Source organism: Giraffa tippelskirchi, chromosome 8 (genome assembly GCF_054371585.1).
Source record: "Giraffa tippelskirchi isolate mGirTip1 chromosome 8, T2T-mGirTip1v1.2.pri, whole genome shotgun sequence".
Taxonomy (NCBI): Eukaryota; Metazoa; Chordata; class Mammalia; order Artiodactyla; family Giraffidae; genus Giraffa; species Giraffa tippelskirchi.
The window spans coordinates 134070686-134087926 of record NC_137282.1 but is presented as its reverse complement, the minus strand read 5'-3'; the positions used below and the strand labels follow the sequence as shown (position 1 = coordinate 134087926).

Here is a 17241-nt window from a genome sequence, read left to right as displayed (position 1 = left end):
TCGCTTCAGTTGTGTTCAACTCTTTATGACCCTATGGACCATAGCCTGTCAGGTTCCTCTGTCCGTGTACTTCTCCAAGCAACAATACTGGAGTGGGTTGCCATTCCCTTCTCCAGGGGATCTTCCTGACCCAGGGATTGGATCTAAGTTTCTTACTGTCTCCTGCATTGGCAGGTAGGTGGGTTCTTTAACCACTATACCACTTACTTTCAGTGGTTATCATTATTTTTTAGAAATTGTAGCTAATTCACATCAATTTCTGCTGTACAGCAGTGATTTTACAGTATTTTTTTTCCATTATGGTTTATAATAGGATACTGAATACAGTTCTCTGTAGGACTTCTACATAGGAAAACTTAGGCCTGCTGACCCCAACTCCCCACTCTTACCACCCTCTCAACCACCAGTCTGCTCATGATTTGATTCAGATTCATGTTATATTTTCCACATATATCCCATAGGTGGTTATCAAGTGGTATTTGTCTCCCCTATTAGTATAACCTCCAGTTGCATCCAGTATTCTTGCCTGGAGAATCCTAGGGACAGCGGAGCCTGGTGGGCTGCCGTCTATGGGGTTGCAGAGTCCGACACAACTGAAGCGACTTAGCAGCAGCATCACTTCATTTTTAATGGCCAAGTGGTGTTTCACTGAATGTGTACATCTTCCTTCACCCATCAATGACCATGTGTCCACTCTTGACTACGGTCAGTAGTGCTGCTGTGAACACAGGGGTGTAGGTTTTTTATTTGCAAGTTTTCTCTGGATGTTATGTCCAGGAGTGGGATTGCCATTTTTAGTTTTCTGGGGAACCTCATTTTCCACTGGCTGCACCAACTTTGGACCAACAGAATCCAGTCCCACCCATAGCACAAAGCAGCTCCCTTTTCTCCACACCCTCTCCAGCACATTATTGCAGCTTTTCAAGATGGCCATTCTGACACGTGTTGTAGTACATAATTTTGTTTTACATTTCTCAAGTTAGCATCTTGAACATCTTTTCATGTGTCTATTGGCCGCCTGTCTTAAAAGTCTATTTAGTTCTTTGTCCCTTTTTTGACTGGATCAAGTTGAACGAGCTATTTTGGAAATTTAACCTATGTCCCTTGCCTCATTTGCAATTATTTTCTCCCACTTTGACTGTCTCATTTTGTTTTTATGACTTCTATACTTACTGGTGACTGTTTTAATGTCTTCCTATGTACCATAATTAGGCTTCCCTGGTGGCTCAGCTGATAAAGAATCTGCATGCAATGCAGGAGACCTGTGTTGGGAAGATCCCCTGGAGAAGGGAACGGCTACCCACTCCAGTATTCTGGCCTTGAGAATTCCATGGTCTGTACAGTCCACAGGGGTCTCAAGAGTCAGACAAAACTGAGTGGACATGGCTGAGCAACTTTGACTTTATGTACCATGTTATCTACACTCAGTATGATAGCAGGTTAAGAATTGTAAAGGGATACATATAGGATAACTCCAAAGGCAGCACTATATATACTTAAATCTACGAGAGCAGAACTGTGTAAAAAACCTGCATTTTCTTTATTTTCAATACTTTAATTTCAGAACAAAATAAACAAAAAAAACACAACACACGACATTCAATCCCCTTGTCAAACGTGGAGAGGGATAGGGCTTTAGGCCCATGTATCCTGCTTTAGAAGGACAGAAATAAAACCACTAGACATCAGCAGAGGGAACCACATGGGCCAGGGCCACTGGGGCTGCTGCTGCGGGAGCCATGGGGATGCTATACAGAGGGAGCAGTCTGCAGGTAGAAACTCCTAATCTACTTCTTCCATGCGAGAGGCGTCCTCGTCACCCTCAAGGGGAGGAATCTCATCAGGAACAGCAGCACTGGGCTCCTCTGCCGTCACCTCATCTTCATCAATGCCTAAGAGCAGGAAAGAAACCACTTCAGATATCCCCCAAAAGCCTTCAAAAGTGCCTGACACACCTTGCTACTTGAGAGAACAAGAGTACTCACCCAGGCCAAGCTTTATCATGCGGTAGATGCGGTTGGAGTGTGTCTGGGGATCCTCAAGCGAGAAGCCAGAGGAGAGCAGTGCAGTTTCAAACAGCAGCACCACCAGGTCCTTGACAGCCTTGTCGTTTTTGTCTGCCTCTGCTTTCTGCCGCAGGGTCTCCACGATGGGGTGGTCAGGATTGATCTCCAGGTGCTTTTTGGCCATCATGTAGCCCATGGTCGAGTTGTCCCGAAGGGCCTGGGCTTTCATGATACGCTCCATGTTGGCTGTCCAGCCGTAGGTGCTTGTCACGATGCAGCAGGGGGAAGACACGAGCCTGTTGGAGATCGTCACCTGAGGGTAGTCACAAACACTCGTTATATTGAATCCAATTACCACCTCAAGGCAAAGATGGTTATCTCGACTCTTCTAGGAAAAGATTCGTCATCTTTGGTAAGTTCTACAGAAGTACCAACCTTAAGAGAACAAAAAGTAGGATGGCACTAAACAAATTAGGCTGTCTAAACCACAACTGTGTAGCAGCCAAAGATGGAAGGAAACCACTCTGACGGCATCTCTTCCAAGATAACTTAGCTTCCTAACGGCTTACCTTCTCCACTTTCTTATCCAAGATCTCTTTCATGAGTTTGCAGAGGTTCTCAAACTTGGCCTTGCTCTCCTCCATCTTCTTCTTCTCCTCCTCATCCTCAGGCAGTTCCAGGCCCTCCTTGGTCACGGAGACCAGACTCTTGCCATCAAACTCCTTGAGCTGCTGCACACAGTACTCATCAATGGGCTCCGTCATGTACACCACCTCAAAGCCCCGCTTCCGCACGCGCTCCACAAACGCAGAGTTGGCAACCTGCTCTTTGCTCTCACCTGTAGGATTACTCAGTGTGACTCAAGGGCCAAAATGCCTCATCCTGCCAGTTCCCCAGGACCCGTGAGTGTTCTCCCCACACCTCTAAAAAAAGGCTTTGATCAGACCCAGGTTCCAACGCACCGGTGATGTAATAGATGGACTTCTGGGTCTCCTTCATGCGAGACACATACTCTGAGAGAGAGGTCATCTCGTCTCCAGACTGGGATGTGTGATAGCGCAGTAGCTCAGAAAGGCGTCGCCGGTTAGTGGAATCCTCATGGATTCCAAGCTTTATGGGTGGAGAAAAACAGTCATTTTGTTAGAAAAGAACTTATCCTCTTAAGTGAATGGAAAAAAATCCATTATAATTATTAAGCAAGTACTTGCTGCTTACCTTCAGGTTTTTAGAGAACGCCTCATAGAATTTCTTATAGTTCTCCTTGTCTTCTGCTAGCTCAGAGAAGAGCTCAAGGCACTTCTTAACAATGTTCTTACGAATAACCTTCAAGATTTTGCTCTGCTGGAGCATTTCTCGGGAGATGTTCAGGGGAAGGTCTTCCGAGTCAACCACCCCACGGATGAAGTCTGGAATCAAATATGGAAGCTGGGTTTTTAAAGATACAGGAGTGGTGGGGATAAAGATAAAAGGTATACAGGGTAATCTGAATTCAACAGAAGGACCAATTTTCTCACCGAACCTTCACTTATTAGGTTGCAGAGGATCCTTAATCTAAGATAAAGACTACAGTCCCCCTGAGAATGCTGAAGCGAACTACATTAGGTCAAAAAGATACTCACTGAGATATTCTGGAATCAACTCATCACAGCTGTCCATGATGAACACACGGCGGACATACAGTTTGATGTTGTTCTTTTTCTTTTTGTTCTCGAAGAGGTCAAAAGGAGCCCGACGGGGGATGAACAGCAGTGCTCTGAATTCCAATTGACCTTCTACAGAGAAGTGCTGAAAGAAATCCAAGATAAGCCAACCATATATTTCAAAACAGTGGCTTTTTGTCCCAATACCAAAATGTCCAATGATTTGAAACAAAAATCTTCCTATCCCTGTAGCGAAAATTTAAGCCCTAATGCCCTAAATTAATCTAACATGGTACAAGCACTGTATAATCTTTCGGTCAGTGAGGAAATGGTCATATCAGGACTCCAGGTGGGTAAAGCCGCCAGAGACAGTGAGGTCACTGGGAAGATGTCATTTCTCCACCCTGGAAGGATCCATTAGCAAATGAACTCATAGCATTCACAGTTTCCAGCTACCAACCAGTTGGGTAAGTTCCATTTGTCCGTATCAGCTCCTCCTATTGAGCCAACAAGCAAGACTTCTTACCTTCACTGCCAAGTGATCTTCCCAGTCATTGGTAAGACTCTTGTAGAACTCTCCATATTCCTCCTGGGTGATGTCATCAGGGTTTCTGGTCCAAATAGGCTTGGTCTTGTTCAGTTCTTCCTGATCAATGTACTTCTCCTTTATCTTCTTTGTCTTCTTTTTCTTATCTTTGCCACTATCATCCTCCTCATCTGAGCCCACATCTTCAATCTTAGGCTTCTCTTCATCATCTTTATCTTCCTCTTCTTTCTCACCTTTCTCTTCTTCGGCCTCATCATCACTGATTTCCTTCTCACGTTCTTTCTCCAGCTGCAAGTATCAAAGATGACAATTTCAGAGTATAAAAAGGCAAAAAAAACTCCAAAGTCCATGTAATTCTCTAAGCAGCAGTTACCTGCACTTGAGTTACTAATCCATACTCACATAAAGTGTGATGGGATAGCCTATGAACTGGGAGTGCTTCTTCACCACTTCTTTAACCCGTCTCTCTTCCAAGTACTCTGTCTGGTCTTCCTTCAGGTGGAGAATCACTTTGGTACCACGGCCAATAGGCTCACCTAGAAAAAAATCAATCAGAACGGAGTATAAGAAACTAAATAAACGCAGAATTATAACTGCTTTACACACACAATGCTCAAGATCTTCATTACTGTTTCCTCAGAATTCTAACCCAGACACCTTAACAGGAAAGCCAACTTACCATGGTCAGCACGGACAGTGAAGGAACCCCCAGCAGAAGACTCCCAAGCATACTGTTCATCGTCATTATGCTTTGTAATCACAACCACTTTCTCTGCCACTAGGTAGGCAGAGTAGAAGCCCACACCAAATTGCCCAATCATGGAGATGTCTGCACCAGCCTGCCAAAAAGTTTAAAAAAGTCAAACTCAAGTTTCAAAGAAATGGCAAAGCAAACACCAATAATATAAATGGGGTGTGCCTAACTAACCACATACCTGAAGAGCCTCCATAAATGCTTTAGTGCCAGACTTGGCAATGGTTCCCAAATTATTTACAAGATCAGCTTTGGTCATGCCAATGCCAGTGTCTACCAGAGTCAGAGTACGCTCCTGAGGGTTCGGGATGATGTCAATTTTCAGCTCTTTACCACTGTCCAACTTGGAAGGGTCTGTCAGGCTCTCATAGCGAATCTTGTCCAAGGCCTGAAAGTACAAAATTAGTTTTACAATTCTGCTTCCTCAAAACCCATCTCACCCCAAAGAAAGTTTTTTAAGTTCCCCAAATACCCTAATTCTGATTATTCCTTTAACTTGGGAGGTTGAGAACGACATCCACTGGGTTACAGTACCCTATCTATCCAGAGAGCAAGGCAATACTTTTTGGAACGTCAGTTAAGTTTATATCCCCTTTATCAGTAAACACCACAAAATGCCAAACCACCCCCACTTTCCCTCTCTTAAGAGTACTTGAAAAACAAAAAAACAATGTCAATGAAGACATTCGGGGCACTCACATCAGAAGCATTACTGATCAACTCCCGAAGAAAAATTTCCTTGTTGGAATAGAAGGTGTTGATAATAAGAGACATGAGTTGGGCAATTTCTGCCTGGAAGGCAAATGTCTCCACCTCCTCCTCTCCATGGTGCACTTCCTCCGGCATCTAAAATAAAAAGGCAAGAACTGAAGACTCCTCGAGTTCACCCTCAGCCACAATACACATGAAGAGACTCGATTCAAAGGTACTAAGATTGGAAAATCCTCTCCTGTATCAATTTCAGGCAGCACCCTTAGAAACAATGGGGAGTGGGGCGCGCCTAACACATTGAACAAATTGCGTTAATGTTTCTTGCAAGGTATTTTGAAGCCAAACTGCTGTTAAGTGATTCATAGATTAGCACAATCTAGTTAATTTGTTAGGCACTCCAACCCAGCTATCCTGAACGCGAGATAAATTCACACATATTTAAATATGCAGATTACTGACCATAGCTCCACCTTCAAGGTAACTAGTTTCACAATAAAGGGCAATGATTTAAAACTGCCCTCCCATTAGGTTAACTCCAAGAAGATAATGTGATACTGCTGCCTCCCATAATAGGGACAGCTAACTCGAGATTGGAGAGATGCCCATCCAGGTGTGCTATTAAGACAAAGAACTGATAAAGCAAGGGCTCCATCGTGACCCCACAGCACACGTGACTGAGGCTCAAGACCAAACCAAACACTAAGATGGTGGCCTTAAGTCTGCAGGGCCGACTCTCGTCACGGCTGGACATGCGTCGACCAGAACCACACGAGGAGGGGGCGCCACCGCGCAGCCTCCCTTCGCCCTAGCATCCGGGCAGCAGGGCGGGGCGCCGGGCTCCAGAAGCTTCCAGAACAATCTCAGCTCTCGGAGAGGGGCGGGGGAAAGGCCGTGCCCACGAATCCCAGAGCCTGCCTCCTCCGTTCGCCAGCCCCTCCTCCACCGAGACTGTAGGAAAGATCTGGAAGGATGCAGGAAGCACCATACGCCGCCGGCGACCGAAAACGGAGCTTGTCGCAGACCCTCACGGAAAAGCCCCGAACGAAAGGACTTAAAAAAAAAAAATTGCGTCCAATAGAACAAGTGACAAAACCTGGTCAGGACCAGCCTATGCTGAGTCACAGCTTGCGCGCCCACCCGACCCGCTCGGGGACCCTCTGGCGCCCCGTAGCCGCGTCCGGAAGTGGAGAGGCAAACATGGCAGCGTCCCGGGCCGGCGCGGCCTCCACGTGCAGTGCCTACCTCCCCCCCGCCCCCTTCTGCGGCCCCACAAAACAACGCTTAATAGCTGCTGAAAAGCAGCCCCGCCGCCAAGCACAAAAAAAGAGTCTAAACTCAAGAGCTCGCTCCCACCCACCCCCCACAAGAGAAGAAATGAGAGCGTTATGCCAGAAGCCGCCCCAACACAAGATGTAGGTCTCGGAAAGGACGCGTGGGCCGAAAGCAACGCGAAAGAACAAGCTAACCTGAAAAGCCCAGATGAGACCGGAGCCTTACCTTCAAGGATAAGAATCACAGGTACTAGGAAACACCGAGCGGGCAATGGCCGCCTCAGGTTCGCTCGCCGCAAGAAGGCTGCGCTGGGGTGACTCAAGAGAACGGCTGTGTGCCCCCAATCACCTTATATATGGCGAAGCACAGCTCAGCTGCCCGCCTCCGGATCCCTCCGCCTTAAAGGAGGATGCCTGTCGGCCGCGCACCTGCTGCCGCCCGCCCTCCCACCTTGACGTCACGGTCCAAAATAGGGGAGGGGGCCATGAAAGGCGGGAACCGCCGGGCTCAGCCGGCCCGGAGAGCGCACGTATTTACCCCTATTCACAGCCCGTCTCCGCTCTCCAAAAACAGGACAGCATCCGAAACAGATGTTGGGAATGCTCATATAACATAAGCGGTGGACCTAGAGGCGAGGATTGCCCACTGACCTCTGTAAAATCCTGCAGGGCAGGCGTCTCCACTCCCGAGAGTCCCAGCCACGGGACTAAGGTCCAAGCCTAAAGAGGGGTCACCCACTCCCCACTACGCTCCGAGGCTCGACCTCCTCATTAGAAGCTGCCCTACACATACTCCAACGGCCTGATACGGGAAAGGGGTCTTTTCCGCGGGCGTTGCGGAATTAAAGAGGCCCCACTTCGTGGGCATGCCCGGGATACAGGCTCTCCAGGGGCGGGCCGCCGTTTCGCCGCGGGGCGTGGCTCCGGCTGCGGGTCGGGCGCTGGCTCCGGCCGGCGAGGGGACTCTTTGCCTGCACACGCGGCGGAAGGAGCCAGGGCGGCGGTGCTGCGACACTTCCAGCAGCTTCCAGACCGGCCAGGGCGGCCCTGCCCCGCCCCTTCCCTCGAGGCCCCGCCCCGCCCCGCCTTCTGCGGCGGCCCCGCCTTCTGCGGCGGCTCCGCCCGGCGACCGCACTGCTGGCAGCCTGGGGGCCAAGTGGGCTATACCCTCATCGCATTTCCTCCAGGAAACTGCAGAGGGGAACCTCTACCCTACCCGCCAGGCCCAGCTAGCCCGGCACTGCGTCCGGGGTAGGGTGGAGCGGGGATGACCTCACTTCTCCCCCCATCGATCACACAGCACACCGGCCGATGGGGCGGCTCTGAGGGCGCTGCCTTCAGAGAGCAGAAACTGGGGATGGGGTCGCTTACCCAACGGACCGCCCCCACTCCCCACCCCCCAGCTTCTGCAGGTGAGGGAGCGCAGAGACTTGCATATCGAGTTATTTCTCAATCTGGCTTCCTTTTTCTTTTTTTTTCCTACCCTCTCCTCTCCTCCTGCAGCTGCCTAGATACGGGAAAAGTCGGGTCTCCAAGGACTCCTGCGGGGTGGCAGGAGTTCTTGGAGGCAGCATGAGGACGCTGGTCAGAGTGTGGTCCGCTCCAGGGGCCCGAACCGAATCGTTCCCCTTCGGGTGTGGCGCCGGAGCCTCAAGGCCACGGGCCTGCCCAGGGAGTGCCAGAGGGACGGCCTCCTCTGCTGTCTGCCCCGTTTGCGTGCCGTCCAGCTGGTGAGCTGGCCTTGCTTTTCCAAGGCCTTACCTCTGAAGCCTCCTTCACGCAGATACCCTCCAGGAGAGAATGGTCCCTCCCTACGTTGTGACCTTGTGGATGTCCAGCAACTCCCTTCGTGGCCTGCTTTGTCGGTCCCTGGCATCCTGGGGAGAGGTTCCCCACCCACCCACCCGCTGACCTCCCGCAGCAGCCCTGGTGCCCAGTCTCATTCTTTCACGTTTTCTTTGTTCATGTGTTGAGTTCCAGGGAACAAAGAAGGGCCCTTGCTTCCCTTCTCCTTGGCCCACACTCCAGACCTCAACGGCTCCGCCCCCATTACCTCAATTTCATCTCTCCATAGACTTCTACTTCTCTGCATTATGGTCTGGGAGAAGCCTGTGGCTGGGAGAAGTCAGTGAGTGTGGGAAGGGGCATGGGCGCTGCTGCTAGGCTGCTCTGTTCCTGATGGAAATGTCAAACCAGGAGCATCACTCCCCACCCCAGTGCACCTACCCTCCCTATGCACAGAAGGGGTTAGTTAATTAAACACCTGCTCCCTCGTTCACACGAGCATTCACAGTGGTTCACAGTCCTGTGAAGGGGTGGGAGTGAGGCTGCACACCTAGAAAGTGGGAGAGGAAGGCTTTAGTGAGTACCCCTGGGTGGGTCAGCTCAGAGCCTTTGCTCGACCAACTCCCGTGCTCCCTGCTGCAGAAGTCCAGTATGCTGTTTCCCTTCCTAGACTCAAGCCGGAAGCAGAACAAGAATCACTTCTGTGGACCAGTGTCGGGACCAAAAATTCCTCAGGGGGTCCTAATGGGAAAATCTCAAGTCTCAACACCAGCGCAAAAATTCTGATTTCTCTTCTGGAAGCGTCCCAGGATGACCTCTCCAGCTCATTGATACTCACTAAGCCCCACTGTAAGCCTTGCCTGACCAGGCAGAGATGCAGAAACAAGAAGCCCTCAGCCTACTGGGGGGAGCTGCAGCAGACCAGCTGTGAATCAGAGCAGCTAGAAGCAGGGGAGAAACCTCAGTCTCCCAGTTCAGCCTGCGGAAGGTGGCCAGCACAGGTCTACCCCCAGCAAAGGGAAAGCATGGGGAAGGCACAGCCCTGACAGAGGGACCAGGAACCCTCAAGGGAGGCAAAGTGAAAGAAAGTGAAGTCTCTCAGTCGTGTCCGACTATTTGCGACCTCATGGACTGTAGCCCGCCAGGCTCCTCAGTCCATGGAATTTTCCAAGCAAGAATACTGGAGTGGGTTGCCATTTCCTTCTCCAGGGGATCTTCCCGACCCAGGGATCGAACCCTGGTCTCCTCTGTTGCAGGCAGATGCTTTACCATCTGAGCCACCAGGGAAGCCCAGGGAGGCAGGGGTCACTGAAAGTGGCCCGGCAGGCAGGAGTCAGGTCACACAGGGTCATAATGCCATGCTAAGTAGTTCTGACCTTAACTTAGAGTCAGGGAAGCCACTGAAGACTGTTAAAGATAACTTGACCCCCCTGGATCCCCAGCAGTCCATTCTCAGCAGTATTTGCAATCCTTGATGTTCCCAGGATACCCTTTATTCCCACCTAGGCCTCAAAGACCCAGCCTCACCTTCTGCTGCCTGGAGGGCTGCCAGATGAAGCAAGGACTGACAGACTGTGGCCCTCAGTCAGTGGGCTTATCCCTTGCTTTTGTATGGCCTGTGAATAAGAATGGTTTTTACGTTGTTCTCTTGAGAAACCTGTATGCAGGTCAGGAAGCAACAGTTAGAACTGGACATGGAACAACAGACTGGTGCCAAATAGGAAAAGGAGTACGTCAAGGCTGTATATTGTCACCCTGCTTATTTAACTTATATGCAGAGTACATCATGAGAAACGCTGGGCTGGAAGAAACACAAGCTGGAATCAAGATTGCCGGGAGAAACATCAATAACCTCAGATATGCGGATGACACCACCCTTATGGCAGAAAGTGAAGAAGAACTAAAGAGCCTCTTGATGAAGGTGAAGGAGGAGAGTGAAAAAGTTGGCTTAAAGCTCAACGTTCAGAAAACTAAGATCATGGCATCTGGTCCCATCACTCCATGGGAAATAGATGGGGAAACAGTGGAAACAGTGTCAGACTTTATTTTGGGGGGCTCCAAAATCACTGCTGATGGTGATTGCAGCCATGAAATTAAAAGACACTTACTCCTTGGAAGGAAGGTTATGGCCAACCTAGATAGCATATTTAAAAGCAGAGACATTACTTTGCCAACAAAAGTCCATCTGGTCAAGGCTATGGTTTTTCCAGTGGTCATGTATGGATGTGAGAGTTGGACGGTGAAGAAAGCTGAGCGCCGCAGAATTGATGCTTTTGAACTGTGGTGTTGGAGAAGACTCTTAAGAGTCCCTTGGACTGCAAGGAGATCCAATCAATCCACCCTAAAGGAGATCAATCCTGGGTGTTCATTGGAAGGACTGATGTTGAAGCTGAAACTCCAATACTTTGGCCACCTCATGCGAAGAGTTGACTCATTGGAAAAGACCCTAATGCTGGGTAGGATTGGGGGCAGGAGGAGAAGGGGACGACAGAGGATGAGATGGTTGGATGGCATCACTGACTTGATGGACATGGGTTTGGGTAGACTCTGGGAGTTGATGATGGACAGAGAGGCCTGGCGTACTGCAATTCATGGGGTTGCAAAGAGTCGGACACGACTGAGCAACTGAACTGAACTGAATGGTTGAAAACAATCAAAGGAAAGACAGTATTTTGGCATGTGAAAAGTATGTGAGGACTTTCCTGGTGGTCCAGTGGCTAAGACTCTGCACTCCCAAAGCAGGGGGCCTGGGTTCCATCGATGGTCAGGGAACTAGATCCCATATGCTGCACCTAAGACCTGGTGCAGCCAAGTAAAATATTTTTTTAAAGTAGATGAAATTTTAATTTGTATCCATAAAGTTTTACTGAAACACAGCTTTACTTTTTCTGTTTTCATGTTGTCTTTGGCTTGTTTCACACTTTAATGAGGGAGCTGATAGTTGAGACAGAGACCATATAGGTTGCAAAGTCTAAAATATTTACCCTCTCACCTTTTACAGAAAAGCGCTGCAGACCCCCGATCTAACTAAAGCGAAGTAGGGTCTTGCAGGGTGCACAGATTCAGCCTGGGTAGAGGCTTCCTGCTGCTGCTCAGTCTGGGACTCCTAGTTAGGAAGTGCCGCTGATCGTTCATGGGGGTCAGGGGGCCACTGAGGGGAGTTTAGATACAGGGCAATGGATGAATCAAACAACTGCAGGCATCAGGACATCAGAGAATGTATAAAGATGGAGATGTAATAGACGTGAGTTCGATCCCCGGGTGAGGAAGATCCCCTCGAGGAGGGGATGAGCAACCCACTCGTGTTCTTGTCTGGAGAATCCCATGGACAGAGGAGCCTGGCAGGCTGCAGTCCATAGGGTCACACAGAGTCACACACGACTAAAGCGACTCAGCATGCACATAGCTCTGGATCCTTAACCCCCAGAACACACAGCCCCCCAAGTTCAGAGCCTGCCAGGTATGCCCTATCAGTTTTGGTCTTCCTGGTTCCACCAGGTTTACATCTCTGAATTCCTGAGCTGACATCCTCCTGGGCCAATGGACCTGACATTAAGATATGTTGGGACAGATGAGCAGGTCTGCATGGCTGACCAGCGCTCCATCTCTTTGCCTCAGTTTCCATGTTCTGCTGGGACATGTCTCGCACAGCATTTGCTCATTTGATTGTTCATATGTTTTGATGCAGTGGCAAACAGAAATTTGTGTTCATTTTCTGTTTCCCGGAGAACCTGAAAAGCAATTGATTGTTGTGTATTGATCCCACAACTTGGTAAGCTATCTTACTAATTCTTTATCTGTCCGTCAGTCTTTTGTTGTTTTCTAGTACAACCCTAGCTATCATCTGAGAACAATGATATTTTGGTTTTTGCCTTTCTAACCCTTGTGTGTCTTATTTCTTGTTACACTGCACCAGCTAGGACCTGCAGAAAAATGATGTGTGAAAACAGTGATTCTGGGCATCCCTGTCTCCTTTCTGATCAGAAAAGGAACTCTTCATCATTGAGCATATTTACTGTCTCTGTGCCCCACTTGTGATACATCTTAAATTGAATAGGTATCAAACTTTTTTTGGCATCTATTGAAAATACTTTTTAAAAAATTTCCTTTATCTGTTGATTTTTTGATTCATTAATAGACTTACTAATGTTACACTGAGATTATCTACTTAAGTTTTGTAGAACTCATCTATAAAACTGCCTGTTGTTTCTATTGTATATGAAGAGATTTTAGGGACCTCCCTGGTGGTCCAGTGGCTAAGACTCTATGCTCCCAATGAAGGGGGCCCTGGGTTGGATCCTTGGTCAGGAAACTAGATCCTCATGTGCTGTGCTGCAACTAAGACCTGGTACAGCCAAATAAATAAATAATAGATAAAATAAAAAAATTTTTTTAAGAAAACATTGTAATTAGAAACTCAAATTTTTTCATGGTATAAGTGCATTCAAGTTTTCTACTACTTACTCCTTGAGTGAATTTTGTTTAATAATTTTTCTGAATGTTTCTTGAAAGTTTTAAAGATAATGCATTCTATTTCCTTGACTAACTTTTAAATCTCTGTTCTGTCTCAAGTATGTCCCCTTTTTTTAGTCCTCCAATTGTTTTTCATGTCTTTTCCTTTTTTATAATAATCAGTTTCACCAGGGACTTATCTATTTTATTTACATAATTTTTCTGCTTAATTCTTTAATTTTTTTACTTTATTCCTTTATTGAATTTCTGCTAAACTTTTTCTCATGACTTATATTTTCAGGGGGTCAAGTCTGTTGTTCTTTTTCTATTTTCTTAACTTTAATCCTTAGCATATTAAATTTCAGCCTTTCCCCTTTTCAGATATAAGGATTTAAGACTATAAGTTTCTTCTCAAGTACTATTTTAGCTATATCCCACATATTTCAATATATAGTATTTTTAACTCAGTTTAAAGGATTTTGATTACCCTTATAGTACCTTTATTGATCCATTTGAAAGTGCTTAAAATGTTCAGTTGTTTTATATTATCTTTTCATTATGTTGACAATATACAGTGTGTATGGTGCTGAACTTTTGTATTTGAGACTTTCTTTGTAATCTAGGATGTGGTTAATATTTATAAACCCTCCATGTGTGCTTGAGAAAAAGTATCTATTGCCTAGCTGTTGGATAAGTCTAAATACGTTAAACCTACTAAATCAAGCCAGTTAATTGTGTTGTTCCAAACAAAACACCCACTTGGAGACTCCTTGGGACATAGCTTGGAGAAGGGAGAGGCTGAAGGTGGGGAGCTCACACAGGGGTGGGGCAGAGGCAGGGCGCATGCTTTTCTGAGGTAGGGTAATGGAAGTGGGGGCTGAGGCACTTCTCTGTGCTCCCAATGCAGGGCCCAGGTTCTATCCCTGGTCGGGGACCTAGATCCTGCATGCCACAACTAGAAAGATCCTACATGCTGCAGCTAAAGATCCCGCGTGCTGCAACGAAGACCTGGTGCAGCTAAGTAAGTGCATAAAAATAAAAAATAATCAAAAAAAAGAAATGGGGATGGGGAGGGAGGTGGGAGGGAGGGTCAGGATGGGGAACACATGTACACCCATGGCTGATCCGTGTGAATGTATGGCAAAAACCACCACAATATTGTAAAGTAATTAGCCTCCAATTAAATTTAAAAAAAATAAAAGAAATGGGGGCTGAGGGGAGGAGGACTACTCTGGGTTGGAGGGGTCTAGAAGTCTGTTTCAGGATTGTGGGGCATCAAAGAGAGACATTCAGGAGGCAAAGGCTGATGGCTGAAGTCAGGGGCAAGAATGAAATATCTCAGGAGAGTGGGGTGCAAAAGCCAGAAATTGTGGTCTAAGCCATTCAGGAATTGTAAATGGGGCACATCTTTGGTAACTTTCTCATCAATATTCAATATCAGTGTCTTGACTCTCTAAGGGCATAGTTATATGTGGCCCGGGGGTGTGACTGAGTCCTGCCTACCCGCTGTGATCAGCCCAGCCCCAAAATGTCTGTCCTCCTCCTGCCTTGACACCCACCAGGCACCCCTTTTTGTCCTGGGCGTTGTTCAGTGTTCTGGGTCTCCTCTGACTGAGAAGGGAAAACGTAACCCCAAACCGGCTCAGCTCAGAGCAGATTATAGTCAGGGAAAGGGGTAAGGGGCAGGTGACACCACAAACAACCCTGACCTGCTTAACTGTGCTGCCCGACACCGGTCCTGCCCCAGGCATGAGTCACTGCTCAGCGTGCAGGTCTCAGCTGCCTGGATTTCCAGGTCATTCACAGGACTCCAGGCTTGCCTGGCCCACCTGCCCCAGGTAAGAGACGGGTAGGGCCGTGGTAGTGGTGGGGGCTGAGGAACTCACCAACAGGAGGGGCTGAGGCTACACAGCAGGAAGGACCTTGCTGGTTTCACCCAGGAAGGATGTCATGGGAATTCGGGGTCCTAGGAGGCTTAGAATCCCTGGGATGTCAGAAGATGCCTCTCTGGAAGGTTCTGGAGGCAGGGAGGCAGGTGATGGTGCCACCCTATCACGTGAGGCTATGGACCTTTCCCCACACCCTTCACTACCTAGAAACGTGTGTATTTGTGTGTGTGTGTGTGAGATGAGGGCTGAGAGACACAGAGAAACAGAGACTTAAACTTACCTGGTGCTTTGAAGTTTAGAAAATGTTTTCCCATCCGTTGACCTTTCCAGCCTCGGTTTTGTGGACGAAAACAGGCATGGCCATCGTCAGCCCTCCGTAGGATTATTAGGCGTTCGTTGGAGTCAATATATGTAAGAGGAGCCGCAGGTGAGCGTTATTCATTAACTCCGTGGAGTTTCACAACCGGGAGAGGTAGGGTAGGCAAATATTATTACCCCTGCTTTACAGATGAGAGGCTGTGAGATGAAAAGCGCTTGGCTCAAGGTCACCTGGACTTAAGGGGCAGTGAAGTCTGCCCCCCCTCCCCAATTGGCAGGGGCCAGAAGCGAAGAAGGGCTGCGCGGATGCAGGCCGCGCTCCCGCGAGGGGGCGCGCGCTGCACGGTGACGTCGCTCTCGCAGCCCCCGCCGCGGGGCGGGGCTGAGAAGGACGCATGCTCTCCTCTTTCGCGTCCCTGCCTTGCGGTTCTCGGCTGTCGCGCGCGAGGCAGGGACCCGAGTGCCCGTTCGCACTTGGCTGGGGTGAAGGAAATGAGGTCTGGTTCTCGAGGCTTTCCAGGGCTGAAGGTGCAGCGGAGGGGCCTGAACAGCGTGGAGGGAGGAGCCGCGGGTCCCTTAGATGGGGGCAGGGAGCCCACCAGGCAGAGGTCGTCCTAATGACCCTTGGCACCTCTATCTCTAGGGCTCGCATCCGCACCCAGGCTTTCTCGCAGACTCGCTTAATTCCCTTAGCAAGTCCATACACGTCACCCCGTTTAAAGAACAAGAATCTGGGTCACAGAGGATGGATGACATAGATGGTACTTGGCAGGCCCAAGATGGAATCCTCGTCTCTGAATCTGAACCACGTCCCCAACCTGTAGAATGTTCCTGGGAGGCAGTAGCTGTCCTGAGCAGAAGCCCCTGCTCTTGTGTGGTCCTGCTGACTCATTTAGCATTTGCCCTGTTGCCTGGAGCCAGAACCCCAGTGGGCTCACTGGCAGGGATCACCCCGACCGCCAAGGCTGTGGGACTCTGGTGGGACTCTCCCGACGGCACCCACGCAGGAAGCCGGGTCAGGTGGAGATGAGTGGGAGGAACCCAGCTGGGACACAGGCTCCTGGTGGGTTGTGGGGAAACGTGGGCTCTGCCCACCTCCATCCTCCCTCCCAGCTTGCCCCAGGAACCAGACGGACCTCCCTGGCAGCCTGGCGTCCCTCCTTCAGACTGCCACTCTTCCTGTGTGTGTCAAGACTTGGGTTTCAGGCAGGGCCTGCTGGCCAGAACCCGGCTATTTCTTTAAGGTGTCTCTGCACTTCTCTGCTCACATCCATTTTGATCCACTGTCAAGAATTTTACATCCTGAGAACAATTTTCCCAATGATGCGGGGTGGGAGGTGGGGGTCCTGTCAAGCACCTGCCTCCATCATCCTACCCCTCACCCTACTCTTCCCATCTTCACTCCAAAGACTACAAACAGGTATATTCCAATTCATCAGTTATACCCAACGGTTCACTGTTTTTAAGGATGATGGCTAATTTTGCTGGGGCTCTTTAACTTTTCAAAGATTTGAAGCCCCAACAATTCACCAAATAAGATTAAACAAGAGGGAAGTTTCTGTGGGGCTGTGGCAGCCACCTCAGAGAGTACAGCAGACCACTGCTTGGGGCAGAAATGTTACACGGAAGGAAGGTGATGACCAGCACAAGCCCGGCCTTTGCCCACCTTACAGGAAGCAAAGTGCGGGGAGGAAAGGTGAGGCCCCAGAGGCCTGCCTCTCACAGGCAGCGTTGCCTGCAGAGTGCCCACTTGTGGTCAGGAACTGTCACTGCAGTTGGGCCGGCGGCAGCTGTTTTCTAACCCCCAGAGCTTTCTAAACCTCCCCCGCTCTCAGGTGAGGACAGTGAGGTCTTCAGTAAAATGAGTG

At 49.0% G+C, this 17241-nt stretch overlaps 1 protein-coding gene and 1 long non-coding RNA gene across 10 annotated transcripts; one reads left to right on the top strand and one right to left on the bottom strand.

Annotated features, from left to right (window-relative positions):
* Window positions 1–1517: 1517 nt before the first annotated feature.
* HSP90AB1 (heat shock protein 90 alpha family class B member 1) lies at window positions 1518–15706 on the bottom strand. 9 transcript variants are annotated; one of them, XM_081518967.1, is made up of 12 exons: window positions 15336–15706; window positions 5647–5793; window positions 5125–5335; window positions 4873–5022; window positions 4596–4729; window positions 4173–4481; window positions 3626–3791; window positions 3222–3412; window positions 2969–3116; window positions 2576–2844; window positions 1986–2319; window positions 1518–1892 (listed from the first exon to the last, which is right to left on the bottom strand). In XM_081518967.1, exons 2-12 carry the CDS (start codon window positions 5791–5793, stop codon window positions 1783–1785), a joined length of 2169 nt encoding a protein of 722 aa, XP_081375093.1. In that variant the 5' UTR covers window positions 15336–15706; the 3' UTR covers window positions 1518–1782. The 9 variants fall into 9 exon arrangements, with proteins under 9 accessions (XP_081375093.1, XP_081375091.1, XP_081375097.1 ...); XM_081518965.1 differs by having other exon boundaries at window positions 4873–5032; window positions 5129–5335; XM_081518971.1 differs by having other exon boundaries at window positions 4179–4481; window positions 4873–5032; window positions 5129–5335.
* Window positions 8054–11605, top strand: LOC145516937 (uncharacterized). The gene is made up of 2 exons (XR_014061868.1): window positions 8054–8341; window positions 9385–11605. It is a non-coding gene; the product is annotated as an uncharacterized LOC145516937 (long non-coding RNA).
* Window positions 15707–17241: the final 1535 nt, after the last annotated feature.

Excerpts from the sequence above, each read along its gene's own strand:
- HSP90AB1 (XM_081518961.1), bottom strand. The coding sequence starts at position 5,793 with ATGCCGGAGGAAGTGCACCATGGAGAGGAGGAGGTGGAGACATTTGCC. Across the intron at positions 5,364-5,599 it reads ATTGTTTTTTTGTTTTTCAA|AATTGTAAAACTAATTTTGT; the intron begins GTACTCTTAAGA and ends TTGAGGAAGCAG. Across the intron at positions 3,117-3,221 it reads CGTTCTCTAAAAACCTGAAG|CTTGGAATCCATGAGGATTC; the intron begins GTAAGCAGCAAG and ends CCACCCATAAAG.